General features: G+C 42.5%; 1 protein-coding gene across 3 annotated transcripts in view; it reads right to left on the minus strand.

Moving 5' to 3' along the window:
* Positions 1-3,064: 3,064 nt before the first annotated feature.
* Znhit6 (zinc finger HIT-type containing 6) overlaps positions 3,065-21,503 on the minus strand; it is a 33,635-nt gene continuing 15,196 nt past the window's right edge. For all 3 annotated transcript variants that reach the window (XM_052179018.1, XM_052179017.1, XM_052179019.1), the window contains 5 exons: positions 21,110-21,178; positions 19,738-19,818; positions 18,199-18,276; positions 8,709-8,833; positions 3,065-5,242 (listed from right to left, as the gene is read on the minus strand). In XM_052179018.1, the coding sequence (XP_052034978.1) occupies positions 5,202-5,242; positions 8,709-8,833; positions 18,199-18,276; positions 19,738-19,818; positions 21,110-21,178 (394 nt within the window). In that variant the 3' untranslated portion in view covers positions 3,065-5,201. The remainder of the gene's footprint in view (positions 5,243-8,708; positions 8,834-18,198; positions 18,277-19,737; positions 19,819-21,109; positions 21,179-21,503) is intronic.

Raw genomic sequence — 21,503 nt, forward strand, 5'->3', positions numbered from 1 at the left:
AAGTACTCTTAACTACTGAGCAAGCGATCTACTTCCTGTCCAACTCTCTCAATGCCACAGCTTAAGGAGGCGTATGGAGCAAGGGTCTCAACTTACATTAGGAATACAATAGCCAACTATTTTACTGTATTACAAAGTGTGATTTGCCAGTGAGCAAATGTGGTAAAGACTGTTACTCATGTCTCATCTCAATACCTTATTGATCCCCTTAGTAAAACTATTCATAATTTTCAGTAAAAATCAAGAAAACCCTGCTGGTCAATAGTATGCACCTTTAGTCCCAGTATTCTGAAGGCAGGGGCAGGTCGAGCTCTTCAGTTTGAGGCAAGCCTTGTCTACAGAGTGAGTCCTAGGACAGGCAGGACTACACAGAGAAACTGCCCCCAAACCCCACCCAAAAATCAAGCTAGCCTTCCTTTTATTTTTGCCTGGCAAACACTGGCAGGTGAGATATAAGTAGCAATGTTTTAACACCTGGAAACTGTGTTTACAGTGATAGTTATGTTTCTTCTGTAGGTCAATCTAATCCTTCCTAATGTTGTAGTCCTGAATATCGAGGTTCTTCTATTTTATTTAGCAAATCCTGTGGTCCAATGGCCATCATTTACTACACTTCATTTCCTGGTTATTAAATTCTAGCAGAGTATAACAAGAGGAAGAACAAAGCAGTATTTTGGCTAACATTACTGAGCCCTTCAGGGATGTGCGGCATGGCTTATCACAGATACAACTGGCTTCTTCCTAGTCATCAGCAAGTTTGGCTTCTCTCAGGATAGTAAAACAGGGATCGATCTCTGGCTTTCTGGCGGAGCAGACTCTACCTGTCCAAGCTCACCGCCCTTTCCCAGTTCCCTAGGTCACATCTGCATGGTTTCGACCTAAGCAGAGGAATAGGAGGCTTAACAGCTTAGAGCAGAGAATCCCATCAGGAGATGGGTCATGGACGTTTAAACTCAGTGGCTATGAGCAGAGAAGCCAGTCACTCTCAGAGGAGAGAGCGGGAAGCACACTGAGTGGCAAACAGCAGATTTTACCAGGACTACTAATGTATCTGGGAAGTTCAAGGTGCTCAGATGTACTACTGCCCTTTGGAGAAGTAGTAAAGGCAATGTAGGAGATTATAGAATAGTATAAAGTGTTTTTTGTCTAAGTTATTGAAATTTAAAAAAAGTTTTAAAAAAAGATTTATTTCATATATGTGAGGACACTTGTCATTGTCTTTAGACACAGCAGAAGAGGGCATTGGATCCCATAGCAGATGGTTGTGAGCCACCATGTGGTTGCTGGGAGTTGAACTCAGGACCTCTGGAAGAGCAGTCAGTGCTCTTAACTGCTGAGCCATCTCCCCAGGGCCCAAAACACTTTTTGACAGGACAAAAGACTTGGTATCTAACTTGCTTCCCCTCTCACTGCTAAGAGCACACAAGCTGGTCAGGGGAAAAAGAATCAACTCACAGGTCACAACTGCCCTCCTTGCCACCTAGGAAAGCAATAAAGGCACACCTGGGTCATTCCTTCCCTCTGACTGTCCACATGGGTCAAGTCACACAGTAGCTTCCTTATGGAATCTATTACCTGGAAAACTGCATCCCTGCTTTCTTGGCTTTCTCAACACCTCCACTTTTCCGTTTCAGTGCTTAGCAGTTCTGTTTGTGAGGGTCCAAATATGGTGAAAACTATTACAGGCTTCTTTCTAATCTGCAACAGCTTTCAGCTGCAGAGGCCAAGGTCGTTGGCTGAACAACTGACCAAGCTTTCCAGGCAGAGGTCTGAAGCGGAGAACTTGAAAAACACCTCCCAATCTGTCAGGGACATGGAAAGATCACTGTCTCTCACAGTGTGAAAGTTCTAAAAGCAGAGAACCCCAGTGCCTGTTAGCCACCCCTCCCCACACTTCAAAACACAGAAACTGGATTCTTTTATTTTTCTTTAGGAACACAGAGTACCAGTCAAAAGGAGGACCATGGGGCTCTAGGAAAATAAAGTTACTGGGCCTTAGGGACTGCCTCTGCACCACAGATTTACACCATATGGACTTAAACCAGAACCAATGTTCAAGGAGCCAAAAGAATTAAGATACCACGAGGTGGATTGTGACAGTTTCTTCTAACAGCAAAAATAACTAGAGTGCTAAACAGAAACCCAAGAGAAACGTGAGTTTTCTGAAATAAAAATGTGAAACCACTGTGTAAAAGTCTCTGTATCTCCTCAGGGAGATAAAACCTTCCTGAGTTGGTTTTCTTCTTGGGTGCATATGTCAGAGTGCGGACATGTGTCTCTAGTCTATGAAATGAACACTCATATGGTCGCCAAAACCTTCCTTTTGTCGTCTGTCCTGTTATCTTCATGGATTTCCTTCAATTATTTGATTTCGGCTTCTGAAGCCTTTTCCAAGAATTCCAAAAGGCCCTGTCTCCCATAGCTGCAATAGCTCCTACCCAACTCTACCCCTCAAGGCTGTCCTGTCTAAGGGCATGGCCCAATAGTTACGGCTGGATTCACCAGTAGGCCAAGCACGATTCTTCTGATGTTTAACATGCCAACACAGCAGTGGTCCAGCCCAGTTTTTTTTGCATGTTTGTGTCCTTTCCATGTGGGGCCCCTGACCAGGCAGGCTGGGACAGCTATGCTTCCTCAAGCCTGCTGCAATAGCTCTGCAGTACCTGGTTCAGCTGTGGATAAGTCACAGGAGACAATGAAAAAGGCCAGATGCCAGCGTTTCAGAGTCCATCAAGGAAATTGGTATTAACATTAGCAGGCAACTGAAGTCACTGAAGTTTTTAGGTCCAAACTAGCAAAGACTTGGAGTAGGGCAAACGAAAGGCACAAGAAAGTGCTAAACACATTGGGAGAAATGGGGAAGAGCGGTCTAACAAGTTATGAACAACCTTTAAAAAAGAAAAAAGGTGGTTGGTTGGGTGTGGTAACATATCTACCACCCTAGAACTAGGGAGACGGAGGCAGAAGGACAAGGTGGGTGCTCAAGGCCATTCTTGGCTACATGTAAATTCGAAGCTAGCCCAGAATACAGGAGATCTTGTCTTTAAAAAGAAAAAACAAAACAAACAAATAACCCAACAAGTTTATTTATGAGAGCAGCTCTCAGACCTCATTAGGGAAGTTTCTTTGTACAGTGAAAGGTGGTAAACCCAGAAACTCATGACTGGTCACAAGTATGAAGAACAAAATGTCTGTGGCAAGTTTCTGCACAGTAACTTCAAGCAGCAGGAATCCCAGAGTCTGTGATACAGAGCCTACCTGAGACTGTAGCCCAACCGGTAAGGATGTAACCTAAGCAGCTCAGCGTCTTGGCTTGAATGCTGGCCCACTCAATCCAAGTGGTCTGGAGCACAATCTTTAATCTGGCTGGACCTCAGTCTCCTCCATATGATGATGCTATACTTAAATGACTTAGAGATCCTAAGTAAAATATCACAGCAAGGAATGGAAAGAAAATGGGGCTCTGGAGCCTTGAATTATTCACCAAGAACATGAAAGGTGAAAGAGTAGGGCTCATACAGCTGGCTGGTCAAGGACGCAGCGAGTATGTGTGCAGCCAGGGGATAACGTTGTGTGCTGCAGGTGCGGGACCACCTTGACTTTGAGATGTTTCTCACTGACCTTTAAGTCACAGAGTAAGCCAGACTAGGCTGGCTGGCCAGGCAACTCCACGAGTCTGTCAGTATCTGTCACTGGTATTACATGCCTGACAGCTGTTGCTTCTTCTGTAAATGTGGGTTCTGAGGTTCAAATTTAGGATATTGGACTTGTAAATTTTATATGTTGTGATCTATATTAATCCTATGTGATAATTAACAATTATGAAAAGATATATTTTGTCTTTGAAATCATTGTTTAAAAATAAGAGGTCAGGTGCAGCTTCTCCCCTCTCACATGGTAATCCACGGACAGACCACAGAATGACAAACTTGTCGTTGTCTCAGTCTGTGTACTCCAGAATTTGTCAGAATCTAAGTGTGAGCTTTAATACTATTACCTTCTTGGGCTCTCAGCAAACCATTCTGACCTCACCCCCTTTAAGTATAACATGATTTTTCATTATGACACCTGTGATGGTTTGTGTATGCTCAGTTCAGGGTGTGGGCTTTAAGACCCTCATCCTTGCTGGCCAGAAACTAGTATTCTGCTAGTAGCCTTCAGATGAAGATGTAGAACTCTCAGCTTCTCCTGCATCATGCCTGCCTGGACACTTCCATGACCCTGCCTTCATGATAACTGACTGAACCTCTGCTCCATAAGCCAGTCCCAATTAAACGTTCTTTTTAAGAGTCGCATTGGTCATGGTGTCTGTTCACAGCATAAAGCCCTAACTAAGACAACACATGTTCATTATATATTGCTTGGGAATAAATATGCATGTCAGCCAAGTGAGCTGCAGCTGTATTTAGGTGAACTCTGCCCCCCTCCCCTCCTGAGAAGCAGAGGAAAGCACAGAATAAATTTTTTCTTTGATGTTCAGTTTTATAAAGCTCACCGCTTTTCTTCAACTTAAGAGGAAAGCACTAGATTTCACTGAGGAGAGTCCTCTCCCCAACACTCAGATCATATATTCTTTCTATATCCCTCTTCCCCACAACTGCAGACAATTCAGTTCAATTCTTCCACCTGTCCTTCCTGCCTGCTTCAGCGATACAAACTTCACTTTTGGATCAAACTGAATCCTGGGAAATAGAGCTTCACCATCTTTCCAGTGGTCCTGGCAACAACACGGTTGGTTCCCTATGAACCCTTCCTCTATCACATAAACCCAAACAGGAGGACAGCCAACTTCTCGAGAGCTGCTTCTTTCTCCCTGGCTAGATGCTTTGCTGTGAGATTCTCTTCAGAAAGCTGAGACCATAGAGAATGCCAGCTTTGTGGTTGACACTGGTGATCCTTGGGTTTGGTCTTGTGACAACCTAACAAATAAAACAAGTTTTCAGCTTATAGAAAGAAGCAAGCTAAATGTCTAGTGAGGACTACACTAGTCAGGTGCACAAGGAGCCCATGCTGTGGAAGAAAAGCTTTTATAAATCACTTAATTCAAAAGGCAATAAAATGCACTTTCTCCCCCTGAAAAACTATGCTGTTTAATTACTTTTTAGACAAACAAACTCCACCCATTGACAGATGCAGTCACCCAGCAGTCCAGAAACTCAATCTTCTCAGCCCTCGGGGACTTCCACCTTCTTCCACAGTGCTTAATTTCCACTGCCAAGCTTCTGGGCAGATTCACTTTTCACTGGAAAAAACATGTAAACATAGTCAGATGTTTATACTGCTCAGCCTGGTTTGTTGTCTCTTCCTCTTGCCTCCCTTCTGATGCATAGCAACAGCGCTACTGCGCACAGGGACAGACAGACAGACCATGCCATGTCCCCAGCAGCCAGGATCCACAGTTATGGACATAGGAAACAGAGAACTGATGGGTCAAAGTGGCAATTATACTCTGTGAGGTTACAACCTTCCTGACTGTGGAAGACTCGGGAACCGACCTCACAGTTCAGCTATGATCACACACTGATGACACCAAATAGACCACCATTATTACGTGGCCTGCCTACATGTGGTTGGAACCATTTTTTACATATGTGTATATTTTAAACTTAAAATTAATGGCCAGTATATGTGAATGAATGTCAGCTGACAGAAGACTGAGCACAAATGGAGCACCTTTGAAGCATTTGTGGCCAGGGTGAGCGACACCCAGCCGGGCATTGAAGCTGGTCCTTGATGACAAAACCCAACCCAACCAATCCTCCCTGGACCTGTCTCATAATGAACTGAACCCTGTAATTGTAAGTTACATTGTCCTTATAGATAATGAAGTTAAAAGGACGTAACATATTTAAAGCACTTTTAAAATTGTTAACATTAAACTATGATTAGGGTCTGGAGCAATGGCTCATTGCTCTTTCACAGAACCAAAGCCTGGATCCCAATACTCGATAGCACACAGGGCTCATGCAGAGAAACTCGCAACTGCCTGTAACTTCAGCCCTAGGAGATCCAACATCCTCTTTTGGCCTTTGAGAGTACTGTATATAAGTGTGAGTGCACGCACACACACATGTACACATTTAAATAAAGCTAAATCTTTAAGGAATTATAGAGTATTTTGCTCAGAGTTACTACCGTTCATCTCCAGCAGCAGGGCGCGGATGGAGGATAGACACAGGTAGAAAGACAGGCTTGGCCCTCTGTCTCATTCCAGCTGACCGTGTCCCTGCCTGGATTTCATTTAGATCTACAGCTGTACTGGCAACCAAAAACCATTTGGTGAGTCTTCCCTATGTGTAAGGCACCAAAATACTGCCACCTCAGGAATAGGCAGCTTGGGAGTTTTATAAACTCCAGAACCTTTCCAATTCCTCCCATCTCCTGTGAGTGAGTTTTGCCCTCTAGCTTTCTCTGAGGGGTTTATGAGGGCACCCACTGAGCACACAGCTTCGTTGTACTTGCACGTGCCTGAGCCTCGCCATCACCTACACAATAAACGGTAAAGAAGGCAAAGAGGGCTGAGGAGGGATGGGGAGGGGGTCAACGGAAGGATCTAGTTCCCTAGGTAGAGACTGGTGTATGAACGTGACTGGTGCATACTGGTGTATGCAGTAATGTCGCCCATCAATCCACGAAGCTCCACACAGGACGCACACCTGCCCTTTCCTTTGCCTGCTGAAGCTGTTGGCTGCCTTCGCACAGGGCTCTCTCCTTTTCCTTAGGAGACAGCACAGGCTGCTTTCTCAAGTCTCTCCCATCTGCTACTGGAATGCCAGCAAGGAGGTCCTGTGTGGGCTCTTCTACTACTCTCAGTGCTCTCCACAGGATCCAAAGGTGTGTGTGTGCGCGTGTGTGCATGTGCGGACCCCCATCCTCACACCAGTTAACTAGCACTTTCCTCTCCTGCCTAGCCCTTAAGTGGTACAGCTAACCCTTTTCATTCCTTAAAAAGAGAAGGACAAACAAGCAAATCCCAACACCCCTTGCCTATGAATATAGGCAGACCTAACATATGGCAATCTCCCACCAAACACTAATGACATCAACTGTAGACTATATTTTCCTGGAACATCTTCCCCCAAAAGAGAACTCTATTCTCAGGATAAAAAATTCAATTGGGAGAGAACAAAATTTTCAATGCTTTTCCAAGAAAATGTTCAGTTCTTACAGAACCTCCTGCATTGTGAGCTGTGTTTCAGAAGATCAATGCTAGAGGACTGCACAGGGAAACACGCAGCTTGACATGCTACGGAAAACAAATGCATGTCCACAGGCCGCCCTCACTGCTATGGGAGTGTACTTAGGACTTGACGGCCATGGCAGGACCCTTCGACTCTGTCAGATTCTCTTTGCAGCTGCGACCCTAGACGGCCCTTTACACAGAAAGAAGAGTCACCTGCGTGTGCCTGTAAATAAGTCCAAAATAAAGTAGCACATTCTGCTTGAGGTTCCAGTACAGGATGAATTACCCTTTCTTACTGCTTCATCCCCAGAAGCCTTGCTTGAATGTGTTATTCCTAAACAAGGTGAAAGAGAGGCTGTGTGTGCTTTGTTTACACAGGCCATGTTTGCCCTGGCTAGGAACTCACCCTACAATCTTCTCTGAAACCAGCATTTAGAAGACTCAACGCTATGTTAATCATGTTGAAGAAAAAGGTTTTTACAAAGTTTAAAAAAGTTAAAATGATTACTTAAAACTGAAATTTCTAATGTGAAAAAAGTGGGCTATTCTCAAATGGTAAAAAAAAAGAGACAAGAATAAATATAAGGCTTAGAGACTCTTAATTTATTTCTTAAAAAACTCCACACATTTGTTAATCAGAATCTAGTTTAAAGATGTAGCACTGAAAGAATCTTAAAATTTTTTTAATTGATTTTATCCAAGTAAGAAAAAAAATGACATACACGCATGTAGAGACCCCTTATAAACCCCTTATAAACAGGCCGCATTTTGTTATATAAGAAAACACAAACCACACTTGCTGAATAAAACTATTTCAATGTACAGATTCACAGTCTGTTGCAATGTTGCCTGGCCTGTACCCATGACTTCTCAGCTGAGATGTTATCTCAGCGTTCTGAGTAATCTCCTCCTAGAAATAACTGCTGAGCTGTAACCCAGCAGCACTAGACTCCTGTATTGTGTAGCACAACTAGGTAACTTTGAACAATGGCTGGAACGCAGGTAAGCGATTTTTATACACCAAACATTCACACAACACTCCCAGTTTTAGCAATTTTAATATCCTCTCACATGGACAAAGAATCAGAAGAGGCAGGAAATAAACCCATGAGTTTAAAAAGGTAAACAGAGGCATGGCCACAGCGGCTGAACTACACACACTCGGATTTTAAACACAATGCTCCCTACAGCAGCACCCTTTCCTAGAGGGGAGGATATGAAATAGTCATTGCTCATTTCGTGAACCCCTTGAGTTTTCAGTAGACAGTAAACTATATCTTGATAATTCACATAGGCCAAAACATTCTTTTTAGCAAGATCCTCTGATTCGCCATTGCAATCAGCATCCTGAGAGGCACTTTCTAGCAGGGCAGAAATGGCACTTGCTTATTTGGTACTTCATAGTATCAGCTGCTGTACACAGTAAATTCTTTTACATCTATAAACTCACTGGGGAAGCACAGATAAAATGCAGAAGAGTCATGCTATTGCCTGTCCCTTTAAGAGGGACAAACGGGCCGCTCACCTTGGTGCAGAAGCTGCATGCCATCCCCAGAGCCTCTCAACACCACGTGCAAGGTCGGGTATTCAATGATTACTTTGTTCCTCAGGTTGTCTAAAAGACTTTTGTAAGGATCAAGCTCATAATACCTTAAGAGAGGAAAAAAAAAAAACAAACAAACCATATTTATTTCTAAGAATCTAGACAAAAAGACCAATACTAAAACAAATTGACAAGTGTCCCAGTGTCTATAACCAAACACATGAGCAGCTGGGGCGGGAGGCTCAAGACAGAGGGCAGCTGAGGCTACACACAGTTCCAGGCCAATCTGGGACCCTGCGTCAAGGGACCGAAATAACAGCAATCAGAACGTACAGCAAGCAGGGCCTGGTGGCACATGTACCCATGTCACTTACTTGGAAGGCTGAAACAGGAAGTTTGAGGCTACTCTAGGAAATGACTGCAAGACACCATATTTAGCAAAAAGATCGACCAGATGTTGGCACTTGAAAACACCAAGTTTTCATATAGACTTACAAATGAACAGTTTTGTTTGTTTGTTTTTATTTTTTTTGGATTTGTTTTTGTTGAGACAGGGTTTCTCTGTGTAGTTCTCCTGGCTGTCCTGGAACTCACTCTGTAGACCAGGCTGGCCTTGAACTCAGAAATCCACCTGCCTCTACCTCCCAGAGTACTGGGATTACAGGCGTGCGCCACCACCGCCCGAATACAAATGAACAGTTTTATATAAAACCAATGTTCAATGCATCATGAACTTTTCTTTGACAGGTGAAATTCAAGTTCCTCAAAGCTATTTATTTTGAACTTTAAAAGAATAACTGGCTACAAAATACTTTTATAGAAAATCAATTCTACTTATAATGGGTTTCTAGAAGTTTGTATTGCCATGCAATTAAATTTGATTTGTCTTCATCTTGATACTTTAATACTTTTGGTTTGTGAATGTGATAAAAGTGAGAAATCTAAAAATTACAGTCTATTGGTTATGGGATCAGACAGAGTTGATAATACAAAAGTTACTTAGCAACATGCACTAAGGAATAAGACTGCCTAAGTTCCTAAAAGACAGAGTGGGCTGAAGGTGTGTCCTCCTGACGGCTCCTTTGCTCCTAGACGTGCTCTCTGGGGTGGCACATCAGCCATGTAATAATATGTAATAATATGTGCAGGACTGTGCTGGCATCTGAATGTCGTTTCAGGTCAATAAGGAAATGCCGAGAAGAGGCTCACCAACTTCATTCTTCCCTACCAATGGCATATGACACTCACAGGCGAACCCACAGCTCTTCCAAGTATTTGCTGTCCTTGCAGAGGACCTGGGTCTGGCTCCCAGCACCCTCATGGTGGCTCTCAACCACCTGACTCCAGCCCCAGCAGGTTCCAAGCCTCTGGCCTCCACACGCACCTGCACCCACATGCACACGCTTAAACAACACACATGATGAAAATAATAATAAAAATCCATCTTTAAAAAAGAAAGCATCCTGGAGTGTGAGGGCTCAAGGGCAAAGACGCCCCTGGAAGACTACAGCCTGCTGGACTCAGTAAAGCAATGGCGAGTTCTGGCATCTCTTAATTAACATCAAGTTATTTATATATGGAGTTATGAACTCTGACAACAGCGATTTCTCTGTTCTAAGGTTGTCCTGTGCAACAGGGGAAACAGAAGTGCTTTAAAAATGCAAAGCCACGCCTACCATGGTGATAGACTTCCTCAGAGGAAAACACCGAGAGACTGAGTGTGAAGGAACCTGTGTGCCAGCTTCTCTGACGATCGCTCTACCAAGAACTAGAGTGTTTATTTCAGAATCACAGAGCATTAAAAAGAAGCATGAAATGCAAAGTAACTGCATTTTCTGAACCAGCATCTGTGTTCACACACCATTCTCTCCCTGAGTAACAGAAGACAGATGTGCAGAAAATATTTTACAAGTGGGTCCAGGATTTAAGGATCAAATGCTTCACATCTTTCAAACATTATTCCCTTAAAAATAAACAATGTGGGGCTGGAGGATGGCTCAGCAGTTGTACTCAGCGTGCTTGCAGGGGACCTGGGCTCCATTCTTGGAGCCCACGGGACACCTCACAACTGCTTGTTACTGCCCTTCCGGGAGATCTGATGCCCTCTGCTGACTTCCACTGGTTCTACATATATGTGGTGCACTACATGCATGCAGGCAAAGCACTCATTCATATGCATAAAATTAAGAATAAATTAAAAAGCATCAATTAAAATAATCCCCCCCCCCCCCGTTGTAGTTACACTAAGAAAAACAGGAGATTACATTAGATAACCGAGCATAAAATTGATGTATATTATACACTGACACATCTGACCTTTTCCTAGGGGAAAACACAACCAGGGCTCTCAGTCAGAGGGCTCTCAGGCTGCAGGGGGCACACGTGAAACAGCCTCCCTTCAACACATTTAATCCCATCCACAAGGCTTCCCATAAGGGACTTCACATAGAAAGGGATGTTTCTATTGATTTCAGCTTTTTTTTTTGGTAAATAATTTTCTGTGTATAGCTAATACTTTTAGTATTTTATCTCACTTTGTAGCATTCACTCTGCACTTGGTTGCTTTAGATTGCCAAAAGCCACATGTACTCAAACTCCAATATTACTGTTGATAAAAAAAAATTAACATGCTCCCAGAAAAGGAATGTCCATAGATAACATAAAACTGACAAGCACGTTCCACATCTGATGCCTGAAACTGTTAGGGCTGCACTTGGTGCCGTGAGAAAGCAGTCTTACTGTGCAAACCAAGCAGGTAGAATACAAAGCACTTACTACACAAATGTCTACAGAGTTGTTAATAGTTGTTTTTTAAAACTTTTTTGTTCAAATATGACAGGAAGCTGGGTTTGCTGTCTTTAATTTATGTATGTGGCCTGTGTGTGTGAGAGTGAATGCATGTCCTATGCAGGAGGCACCCTCAGAGGCCAGAGGCAGCACATGGCCCTGGAGCTGGACTTAGAGGTGGCTGGGCCTCCAGCATGGGTACTGAGAACAAAGTCTGGTCCTCTGTAAGAGCAGCAAGCTCTCCTCACTGCTGGGCCCCCTCTTTAGCCCGTTCCAGGGTTTCAGTCAGTGTTTGCCCTGCACAGTTACCAGCCTCTACCAGAGGAACACCGCTCTTGAGGACCAGTAAGCATCCAGACCAGTGCTTGTTGACCGTGAAGTTCATATTTCAATGCAGACTCTCTTAGCTCAAAGTCTGAATTCTTCGGATTCTAGGACATCAGTATGCACTGGTGACTACAAGTGCACCATGGAAGTCATTCACAAAGAAAGCCTGTCAAATACATACGGGGCTAACATTTTATGGACTCGGAATTTAGCTAAATGAAGCAGTAAGCCCAAGAGGAGCTAAAGTCCTACTCTACTTATTGGTCTATGATTCTGGATACATCACTTCTACATTTTTAATTATTTTTATATGTATTTATTTAGCATGTGTGTAGTATGTGCATGTATGTGTGTGTACACAGCCTTGGGGGGGAGGGTCCAGTCCTTACCTTCCACCTTGAGATAGGGTCTCTTTGTTGTTTGCTGCTGCACATAACATACTTGCTGGCTCTAGGGCATCTAGGGAGCCCAAACACGAGCTCCTGTGCCTGGCTTTTCCAGGTGCCAGGATTCCAACTCAGATCTTCATACTTGTGAGGAGCTTCCTAGTTCATTTCATTCCTTTACTCCTGTTTGCTACTTGAAAATGGGGATGTCTGTGCGTCTTCAGAGCTGTGAGCACTCAGACTAAACAGACTACTAGCTCACATACTCAAGGCTCGGACACAGCTTTCCCTTTATTATAACTACAGGACAAAGTCCCTGGATTTCCTTAGTTAAAAAGAACGGCATTCATGCCAGCATTAGGTACTTCTTACCTTTGTGCACACTTTGCCTAAGAATAAGAATGAGACCTTTAGTACAACCCCAAACCTCTGTTGTATTGTCATGTTTATTTTCAAGGGTCTAAAAGTACTTAAAATGCTTCTATTTCCAATATCCTGAGGCAAGTTTTAAACTCAACTTTGACCCTCTTACAACACTCAGGCTCAGATCCTTTGGATCACCAAGTCCCAAAGGACACCTTGATCTTTCTGAAATGTCTGCAACTCTGTTAATACCATCAGCACGACTCAGCTGTCCGAGGATAACTACTTAGGTACAATCCCATCCTGCATTTACTTTCTTCTCAGCCTCAGACAGTGCAGACATTTCTTCTTTTACTTGTTCAATCTCCTCTAGACCAGCTGACCTGCTCCCCGCAGCCACAGAGACACCAGCAGACACCAGCAGGGCGGCAGGCTCAAAAGGTGTCTCAGAGGTCGACGGTAAATAACAAAAATCCTGATCCTCAAGTGTAACCTTGGCCCTGTTTCAATATTTCAAAGAAATTGGTCATTTTCTTCGCCTTCTCTGTCCCAGCAAACTAGGGCAGCAGTTCTTCACATTCAAGAGACTTAAAAAGGAGAACCACAAATGATCCAGGCGGACACTCTGAATGCCTACCTTTCCACTATCTAAAATATAAAATAGCAAAGCTCAACTTTCCCCGAGATGTAACAATTTTATAGTTGTCTCTAGCACACAGTATTTCCCACTATAAATAAGGTGGCCGACCGAGGCGCGATCGCAGCTGTACAACTGCAGGTTCCGACACACATCTGCCATGGGCTAACCTATGTTTTATAGAGTGCTATATATGTCTCTTCCTGAGTTTCTGGGTTAAAATGAAAACAATTGATCCTAAAAGTACAAAACTGAACCTCTGACTCTCTGGAGTGTGTGGGGAGCCCAAGACTTACTACAGTGTAAGTCAGCTCACTGCTATCTGGGAGATTCATTGTTTTTTTTTTTTTTTTTAATTGTGACTCACTTTAGATAATGGAACTCAGTAAGATCCTGGAGTAGATTTTTAGTTTGCATATTTTAAAAATTTATTGTTTTAAGGTTTCTGTTTTTAATAAGTTTCCCCTTTTATTAGTTATTAAGAATTATATACAATGCATTTTGATCATATTCATTCCTCCCGGTATCTCATCCAGATCACCCTCCTTCTCTTTCTTAAAAAACCATAAAGTCCCAAATACTTTTGGATGTGTGGCCACTAACTGGAGTGTGAGCTACCTAGCAGGGGTCACACCCTTACAGACTAACTCTCTCTAAGCTCCTCAGTTAGTGGTAGGACTTAGAGTCTGCTTCCTCTCCCTATGCTGGGATTCTGTTTGGCTTGGGTTTGCAGAGGCGTTGTGTACACCGTCACAACTGCTGTGAGTTCCTGTGTACAAGGGAAGGAGTTCACTTATAATGGGAATGACGATGCCCCTACCATAGGCTAACAGATGGGCTGCCTCTTTTAGAGCTGTTGACCAGTGAAGTTCTATATGCCCCAACATTAAGAGATACTGCCAATGCTCTTGGTTATCCCCCAGAACTTGACAGTAACACTCTACTGCTGGGGCTGGAGAGATGGCTCAGCAGTTAAGAGCACTGACTGCTCTGTCAGAAGTCCTGTGTTCGAATCCCAGCAACCAAATAGTGGCTCACAACCATCTGTAATGAGATCTGATGCCCTTTTCTGGTGTGTCTGAAGACAGCTACAGTGTACTTTATAATAATAAATAAATCTTAAAAAAAAAAAAAAAGACTCTACTGCTAAGCACAGCACATACGTAAGCCAAAGACCATGGAGAAATGAAGCTGGCTAGCTTTCATAGTCTTAGAAGGAAGGTACTGTGCATCCTACTGGACCAGGAAAGTAAGCATTAGCCTTACACAGCTGTGCACCCCTTGAAGGCGACAGTAACAATGGGCCTGGCAAGACACACCCATTTGTACAACCATGGTAGAAATGCCATGGGAGTAACTATGGTTGGATTTAAGACCTGTTCTACAAGGTAAAACACTTGTCTGGCACCATTACCAGGGTCAAGAACCTGTGGTATACAGTCCATCCGCCCTAAGGGAGAACCTACTCTTGCTATTCTGCTAAGCTGATTCTTAGAGACTTAGTGTTATACTCAGAGCCTAGTGCATCTCTCAACCCTCACCAGAAAAGCTGCTTTTGCAATAGATAATGATTTCCATAGAGACCCATAAACAGTCAAGGTGCAGAGCATGAGCGACTCTGAGTGCTCTGCCCATAAAAGATGTCTATATTATTTCTCTTTCTCCCAAGGCTCAAGGATCATTGAGATTGAGGGGTCTGGAACAATTTAAGAACCAGAGGCTGTAGCTGACTAGGAGAACCATGTTCTCCAGCCACAAGTTAGAGTGAATTTTTAATGACTTGTGTTAGAGCCACACTTAACCATAAGTCCCAGCTACGTAGATGGCTGACCCAGGAGCAGCTTCAGTTCAAAGCCAGCCCTGAGTTAGAATGAGCAAAGGGCAGTTTGCTCTGTGGGATGCGCAGTGGATGCACGCTGACTGTGCAAGCACAGGCTTGAGTTCAGAACCCTAACCCATGTAAATGCAGGCACCAGTGACCCCAGCTCTGGGGAGGCAGGACGACCCGGCAGGCTAAGACTAGCCAGACTGCTGAGCTCCTGGTTTGGAGAGACCCTACCTTGTACAAGAGGAGTGTGAATGAAAGCAGCATCAGCTAGTCTTTCAAGCGCACATGCACACACACACACACACACACACACACACACAGACACACAGACACACACAGACACACACACAATACATGTGCAATAAAAACAGGGAAGGAGGAAAAAGGCAAAGAAGGGCTGGGACTACAGGTTAGTGACAGATTTATTTTCACAGCTATTAATTTTCATTTTAAGACATTAAGTGTTAATTTTTTTCTGAACTAAAAAAATTTGAGGTACTATTATATTACCAATAGTTAACTTTATTGGAAATGAATATCAATACAATGTATAAGCAGCTTTCACTAGTGCCAAAGCTGCTGATTTTTGTTATTATTGGTTATTAGGCTAGGTGATGTCCCCCAATTACCAACTAATTAGCAGAATCAAATAAAAAAAACAAACAAAAAGAGAAAATTTAGCCTACCTATTCAAATACCAAATCCAGTCCTTCATTAAGCCTCCCCTTGCCAAATAATTCTAAAGAATCTCCGAAGTCTAACAGGCATTTTACATACACACACACACACACACACACACACACACACACACACACACACACACTTTTCTTTTCAAATATCTGCAAAGTACAGTTTTCAATTTCTTTGTTAAGTCTAACAAGATCATTTAATTTTCCATTTCTAGTTCAAATAGTGTAAAGACTAGTTTATACACACACCACACACACATATATGCACCATACACTAGATCACACATACATACCCCCAAATGCAGACACACAGAGAAGAAATAAATGTGCTGTGCTGATCTGCAGACACACTGAACTTCAGATTTAATGGAAATATGTAAGCAAAGAGACCTGGAGAGCAGGCCTGGGGATTGGGGAGAAGGAATGCCAATACATGTAGATACGGAAGGCATTTGTACAGACATAATAACTACTGCCATCTTAAACGAGCTTCTGAAAAATTTTCATTGTTCCAAGACCCAATTTATTTGAAAAGAAATGTAAACCAACATGAGTATCTGCACCCTGTGGTGAGCAGCCTGTGAGAATAGCTAACACTGACCTCAGGATACTCCCTAGAAGGAATTATTGGTTAAAAGAAGCTGTTACTTAAGACCATGATGCCGACTCAGGCCAGTGTCAGTCACATGGAACTCATAAGAACACATTTCCTCCCTTTTATCAAGAAAACCGTCTCCAGAATGCTAAAAGCTAAAGAAAGCAAACTGAAATGACAATCTTTTATATGCACACCATTTTGCACTAAGCTGGATGAATTTTTTTTGCAAGTAAAAATAATGAAATATGCATTTACTGAGAATAATATAAGCAAGAAATGCAGCCTGTAAGATGTAATATGGAATGTTTTCATGTGAAACAGACAGGGCTTTCAGTTCTCTGTGAATTATGTACTCTGGAAGGACACTGTTAGTATCTCTTACTGGAACAACATTTCACTGATAAGGGATCTTAGTCATGTAACTAATAGAGGTCGTTCTCGTTGGAAACCCAGTTGTAGCAAATGTGGTGTATGTGCAGGCCCACCTGCTAGGACTGCCTAAGTCTTCCGGATCTGACTGGTTTCCAGGACTGACTAGTCTCTGACCCTCTCCCTGGCTCATGTCCTCCGACAGGTACTTCTGCTGCTTTTCCATCCTCTACACTATGTCTTTGTTAATTCAAACTTTTAATGTTAAAAATATTTGCCATCAGCCCAGCAACTGTCCTGTAGTTTAAGTAAGCATCCTACAATTATCTTTTTATCAAAAATACTTTGATGTCCTTGAGTTTTAGAAGTGAGCATTGTGTCAAACAGTCAAATCTGACTAGTTTAAGGGTACTTACTGCCTTCGTTTACTGTGCACAGCCCAATATACACTGACTCAAATCCAAGCAGAATAAACCTCACCTTACAGTTAATGAAGGAAAATGGGAACAATATACCAACCTACACAAATCAAATAACCAATAAACAAACAAGCCCAGAACATACATCATTTCCTTTTGTTTTCTGACTGTATAAAAGTGATAGAGGCTGCCTCCCCCATGTGGTAAAGTGAATTACCAGGCTACCTGACAGGTGGGACAAGGCAACCATGCCAGCGCCACTAACTGAAGTGAGTATTATTTCATTTTGCTAAAGTAATCTGGAGTCAGACTTATGGACTGATGCAGACAACATCTGTACAGTCCCTCAACAGTGACTAATATCTGCTATTTGAAGTTATCTCAGATAACACATTTTGCCCCTGTATTTTCTTTTCTTTCTGTGCAGGAGAGATTAAAGCCAGAGATTTGGGGAACCAAGATGGCCAGCACTCTAACGGTCTCCCTCATCCCTGTGGTCTCAGATGCATGCCACCCCTCCGTAGCAGCCTAGTGCATGGAGTTGTGGGAGCTGGGTGGTGGAGACACAGCTCCACAGGTGAGCTAGTCATTGATGAACAAAGCCTGGTACTTTCTCGGCTCAGGGTTTGCCAGAATCCCTCTCTCTGCCTTTCTTTGCGGTGCTTTGTTCTAAGACAGTTTATGCAGCAGCCACCTGACTATGTAAGCTTTTGAGCTCCCAAAATTATAAACATTGGAACTCATGCATTCTTGAGATATGTGCAACTTTTTGGTTGCATCTGAGAATACTTTAAAGTACTTGAGCCAAGTGGATCTCTATGAGTTTGAGGCCAGTCTGGTCCAAGCTCCAAGATAGCCAGGGCTACCCAGAGAAATCCTGCCTTGAAAAGCCAAAAAACCCAGATAGGTGATTGCTATAAAACTTGTAAGTGTGTGATTATTTTAGTATTTTAACTCGAAGGTGATAAGTTTAGATTTCTAGATTTTTGTTGAAAGTAAAACAATGGTTACCTACTTCACCTAATCAAGCTAGTTAATTATACAGAGAAAATGAGAGAAGCAATTTTACCTTATCATATTTTGCTGCATATTTTCAACCCGCATTAAAATTTGGACTCCAGTCTGTGACTGTGTGTAGGCTTTCAATCTGAAAGAAAGTATTGCAGTAGAGGAAGCAAAATTAATTTTTAATCTATTTTAAAATAGTCTTTATAGAAACTAGGCATTTATGAGTAACTAATGTTTTCAATTCGGCTATCAAAGAATAGAGAGAGAAAAAAGATGTTTTCAAAGCAAGATGAGAAAGCACTACCTGCCCACAGGTAGTTACACATCTGAAATTCAAGTCTTGTTTTGCCAGCACATGTGCTAAACAATGTACTTGTATCAGCAAGCAGTCAGCACTTCCTCTGCACTGCCTTCCATAGGTGACCAATGCTGTTCACCAATGCCAACTCTCCGAGCCATGAGAATAACTAGATTATCAACTAATCAAGCTTTAACTGTCAGAGTTGTCTCGGCAAAGACAAGGCCTAGTCCCTGCGTGGCTTGCAGGAGTCTGCCTGGCGCTGTCTTCTTCAATAGTGAGAGACAACAGGATCAGATCAGACACTTAAGATCCACAGGTGTAAACCTCAACCCTCTAGGAATCGGACCAGCACTCCCACGTCAAGAAGAGCACCCACTCGGTTCCTGTGCGGGAGCACTGACTGGAAACTAAGTCACCCCAAGCTTCCTGTCAGCATGGCCCTGTGTACACCAGGCCCTGAGGCCTCTATACTTCTCTCTTTCATGCTTCCTGATTGCTTATCTAGTATTATTCTAATTCTACTCATGGGAAATAAAAGCATGGTGATGAAGAAGTTGCTCTATCACAAGGTTCCTAAGAGGCAGACAGAGGTAAGTACTTAATTCACACATCCAGGAGAAACTTTCCACTAAGCTGTGCTAGCCACTTTTGACCATGTTGTATTTCTGGAGGCAAAGTGTAACCTTATTTAGTTATTTGAGGACTTGGCTGAGAAATAATTTCCTGTCTTTTATAGTTACTAGAAAAGCTTTAAGTTTTAGAATTTTGGGTTCAACGTGAAAGACAGTCTGGTCTAAGGCTGAGACTGCAGTCCCATAAGGGTCTGAATCTCAGCTTCCTTGCTTACTGGTCACAGGTTATTTAACCTACTTAAGGCTCAGTTTCTCCATATGTAAAATGGGTATGAGCTGCTGCAACAGTTAAGTGGACTGACACCATTAATGCCTACTTGAGGAGTGTCTATGGTACAGTAAATGACACAGTTTTATAATGACTGAACCTCAGCAAATTCCAACAACATATTTAAATACAGCCACAACTTCCTATGATAAATACACACTTAAAAAACACTTTAACACTTGCATCCAGAAGGATGACCCAGAAAGCACAGACACTGTGGTCAAGCCTGGGGGTCTAAGTTCTAATGTGGAGAGGCACATGGAAGGAGAGCACCCATTCTCCAAAGCTTTCTGTACGCTGTGTTTTGCAGCATGTGTATGCAAACAAGTGCATAATCAGACCACATTTAAGTCAACAGTTTCAATCTTGCAGGAAAGCTACAAGATTTTTGAAACATACCTCTGACGAATCACAGGATCAGACTTTTCAGGATCAATGTAAGGTTTTAGAATTTCATTAATGGTTTTATCATCTGGTACTCTTTCCAAAAGAAAAGAAAAATAGCTACATTATTACTTATAATTGCTACTAAGTGTTAACTTAAAACTACTAAATTTGGTGCAAAAACTAGCAAGGACCCTTTATTTTACTCTTGGCAAAATATAGCATAAAACATTCTTTCATGATAAGTTTTTGCAGAAGAAAAAGGAAGACTTTCTAGGAATACATGATAAAGTCTTTAAAAATTTAGAATATCTCCTTATTCTAAATCACTTAATCACTCCAATCACTTACAAAATAAGAAGCTGCTTTTACTGTACACCTATGTTCAAACTTTAAAAAAATTAAAACTGAGACATGTATGCAGCTCAAAGAAGTACATCTGCAGGCTGCTAAGGAGGCTGCGGTTCAACCAGTGTTCTGTTCATTCAGCCAGAGCCACAAATTAGGCTTTAAAGCTGATACCAGTTTCCCTGGAATGAAGCATTTTAGGTTTTCAAACCTTCCTGCATATGCACACAGCTTTACATTTCTATAAAAGCTGAACTACAAAATCAAGACTCCTCTGAACAGTAATGTATCCTAGCAATTCCCCCTGCATCATTGCCGTCACACCCCTTTATATTAAGCAAGACCAGTCCTGCCTTCTGCGTGGTAACAAAATTCTTTGCTAACTTCCCGTGAGGATTCCAAAGACAGACTGCACAGTGGGGACAGATGCTGAGGACACTACCTAACATCCACTTAGAACCACATAGCACATGGTTAGTAAAATCTGGGTGATACCTGGATATATTCTTAGTTAAAAAACCTTAATAAGCCTTAATAATATTAAGTTATGATATACTTAATGCATGGATCTGTAGATATGATGCATACACATAGATTTCATACATATAACTATATTTTCTGTGGATTCTATCACTACAGAGGCAACTATAGTAGAATTCTTGGTTATCTTGGTTATCTTTCATGTCCTCCTGATTTGGATCACATCCCTCTCCTAAATCATGCTCCCTGCTCAAATAATTACTGCCACAATCTATGTTAACTGTTCCCCGCCCCCCCCCCCCCCCCCTTCAAGTCTGACCCACTTTGTAGACATTCCTGAAATGGTTAAGATTTCTGGAGTTTTCCACACTCTGAGACAGAACCCTGTCAGCATCGTAGCTGATTTGATCTGCATGCTGTGGGCTCAGCTGCAGGTCTGTAACCACTGCCAATGAGTTCTACACTGTGTGACACCCACAGCTTAAGTTATTCATTCAGCCACTCGCTTGTGTAATTGCAGGTCCTTAAAGCATGTGTAAGGACAGTGGTAGAACTGTACCTTCTTTCTGTATACTCTGCTTGACTCTGAGGAAACTGGAGCTGTACATGCCAACAAAACTGCTGTTTCCTGGAAGAGAACAATCATGAGTGGATTAAGGTAGAAAGGAATCACAGCCCACAGATCAGATCAGGGTTTCCACAGGATTTTCTACAGTGGGTCTCAAAACTTAAACTATGGCTTTTATTCAGTGCCGCTTGCCATTTTCTAAAGCCTTGGGAACTGTGTTCCTGGAGTAATGGACTTGTAAGGTTGATAAGAGGAAAGAACAGAAGTGAGACAGTTCTGAACTTGAGAGATGTTTGTCTGCCTAAATCAGAAGGTGGTTTCTCAGACTGGGGCTTCTGAGACTGGGGAGCTTACACTCGGAGTTTACATGCACATTTCCTCATGA

Source organism: Apodemus sylvaticus, chromosome 4 (assembly GCF_947179515.1).
Source record: "Apodemus sylvaticus chromosome 4, mApoSyl1.1, whole genome shotgun sequence".
In the NCBI taxonomy this organism is placed as follows: domain Eukaryota; kingdom Metazoa; phylum Chordata; class Mammalia; order Rodentia; family Muridae; genus Apodemus; species Apodemus sylvaticus.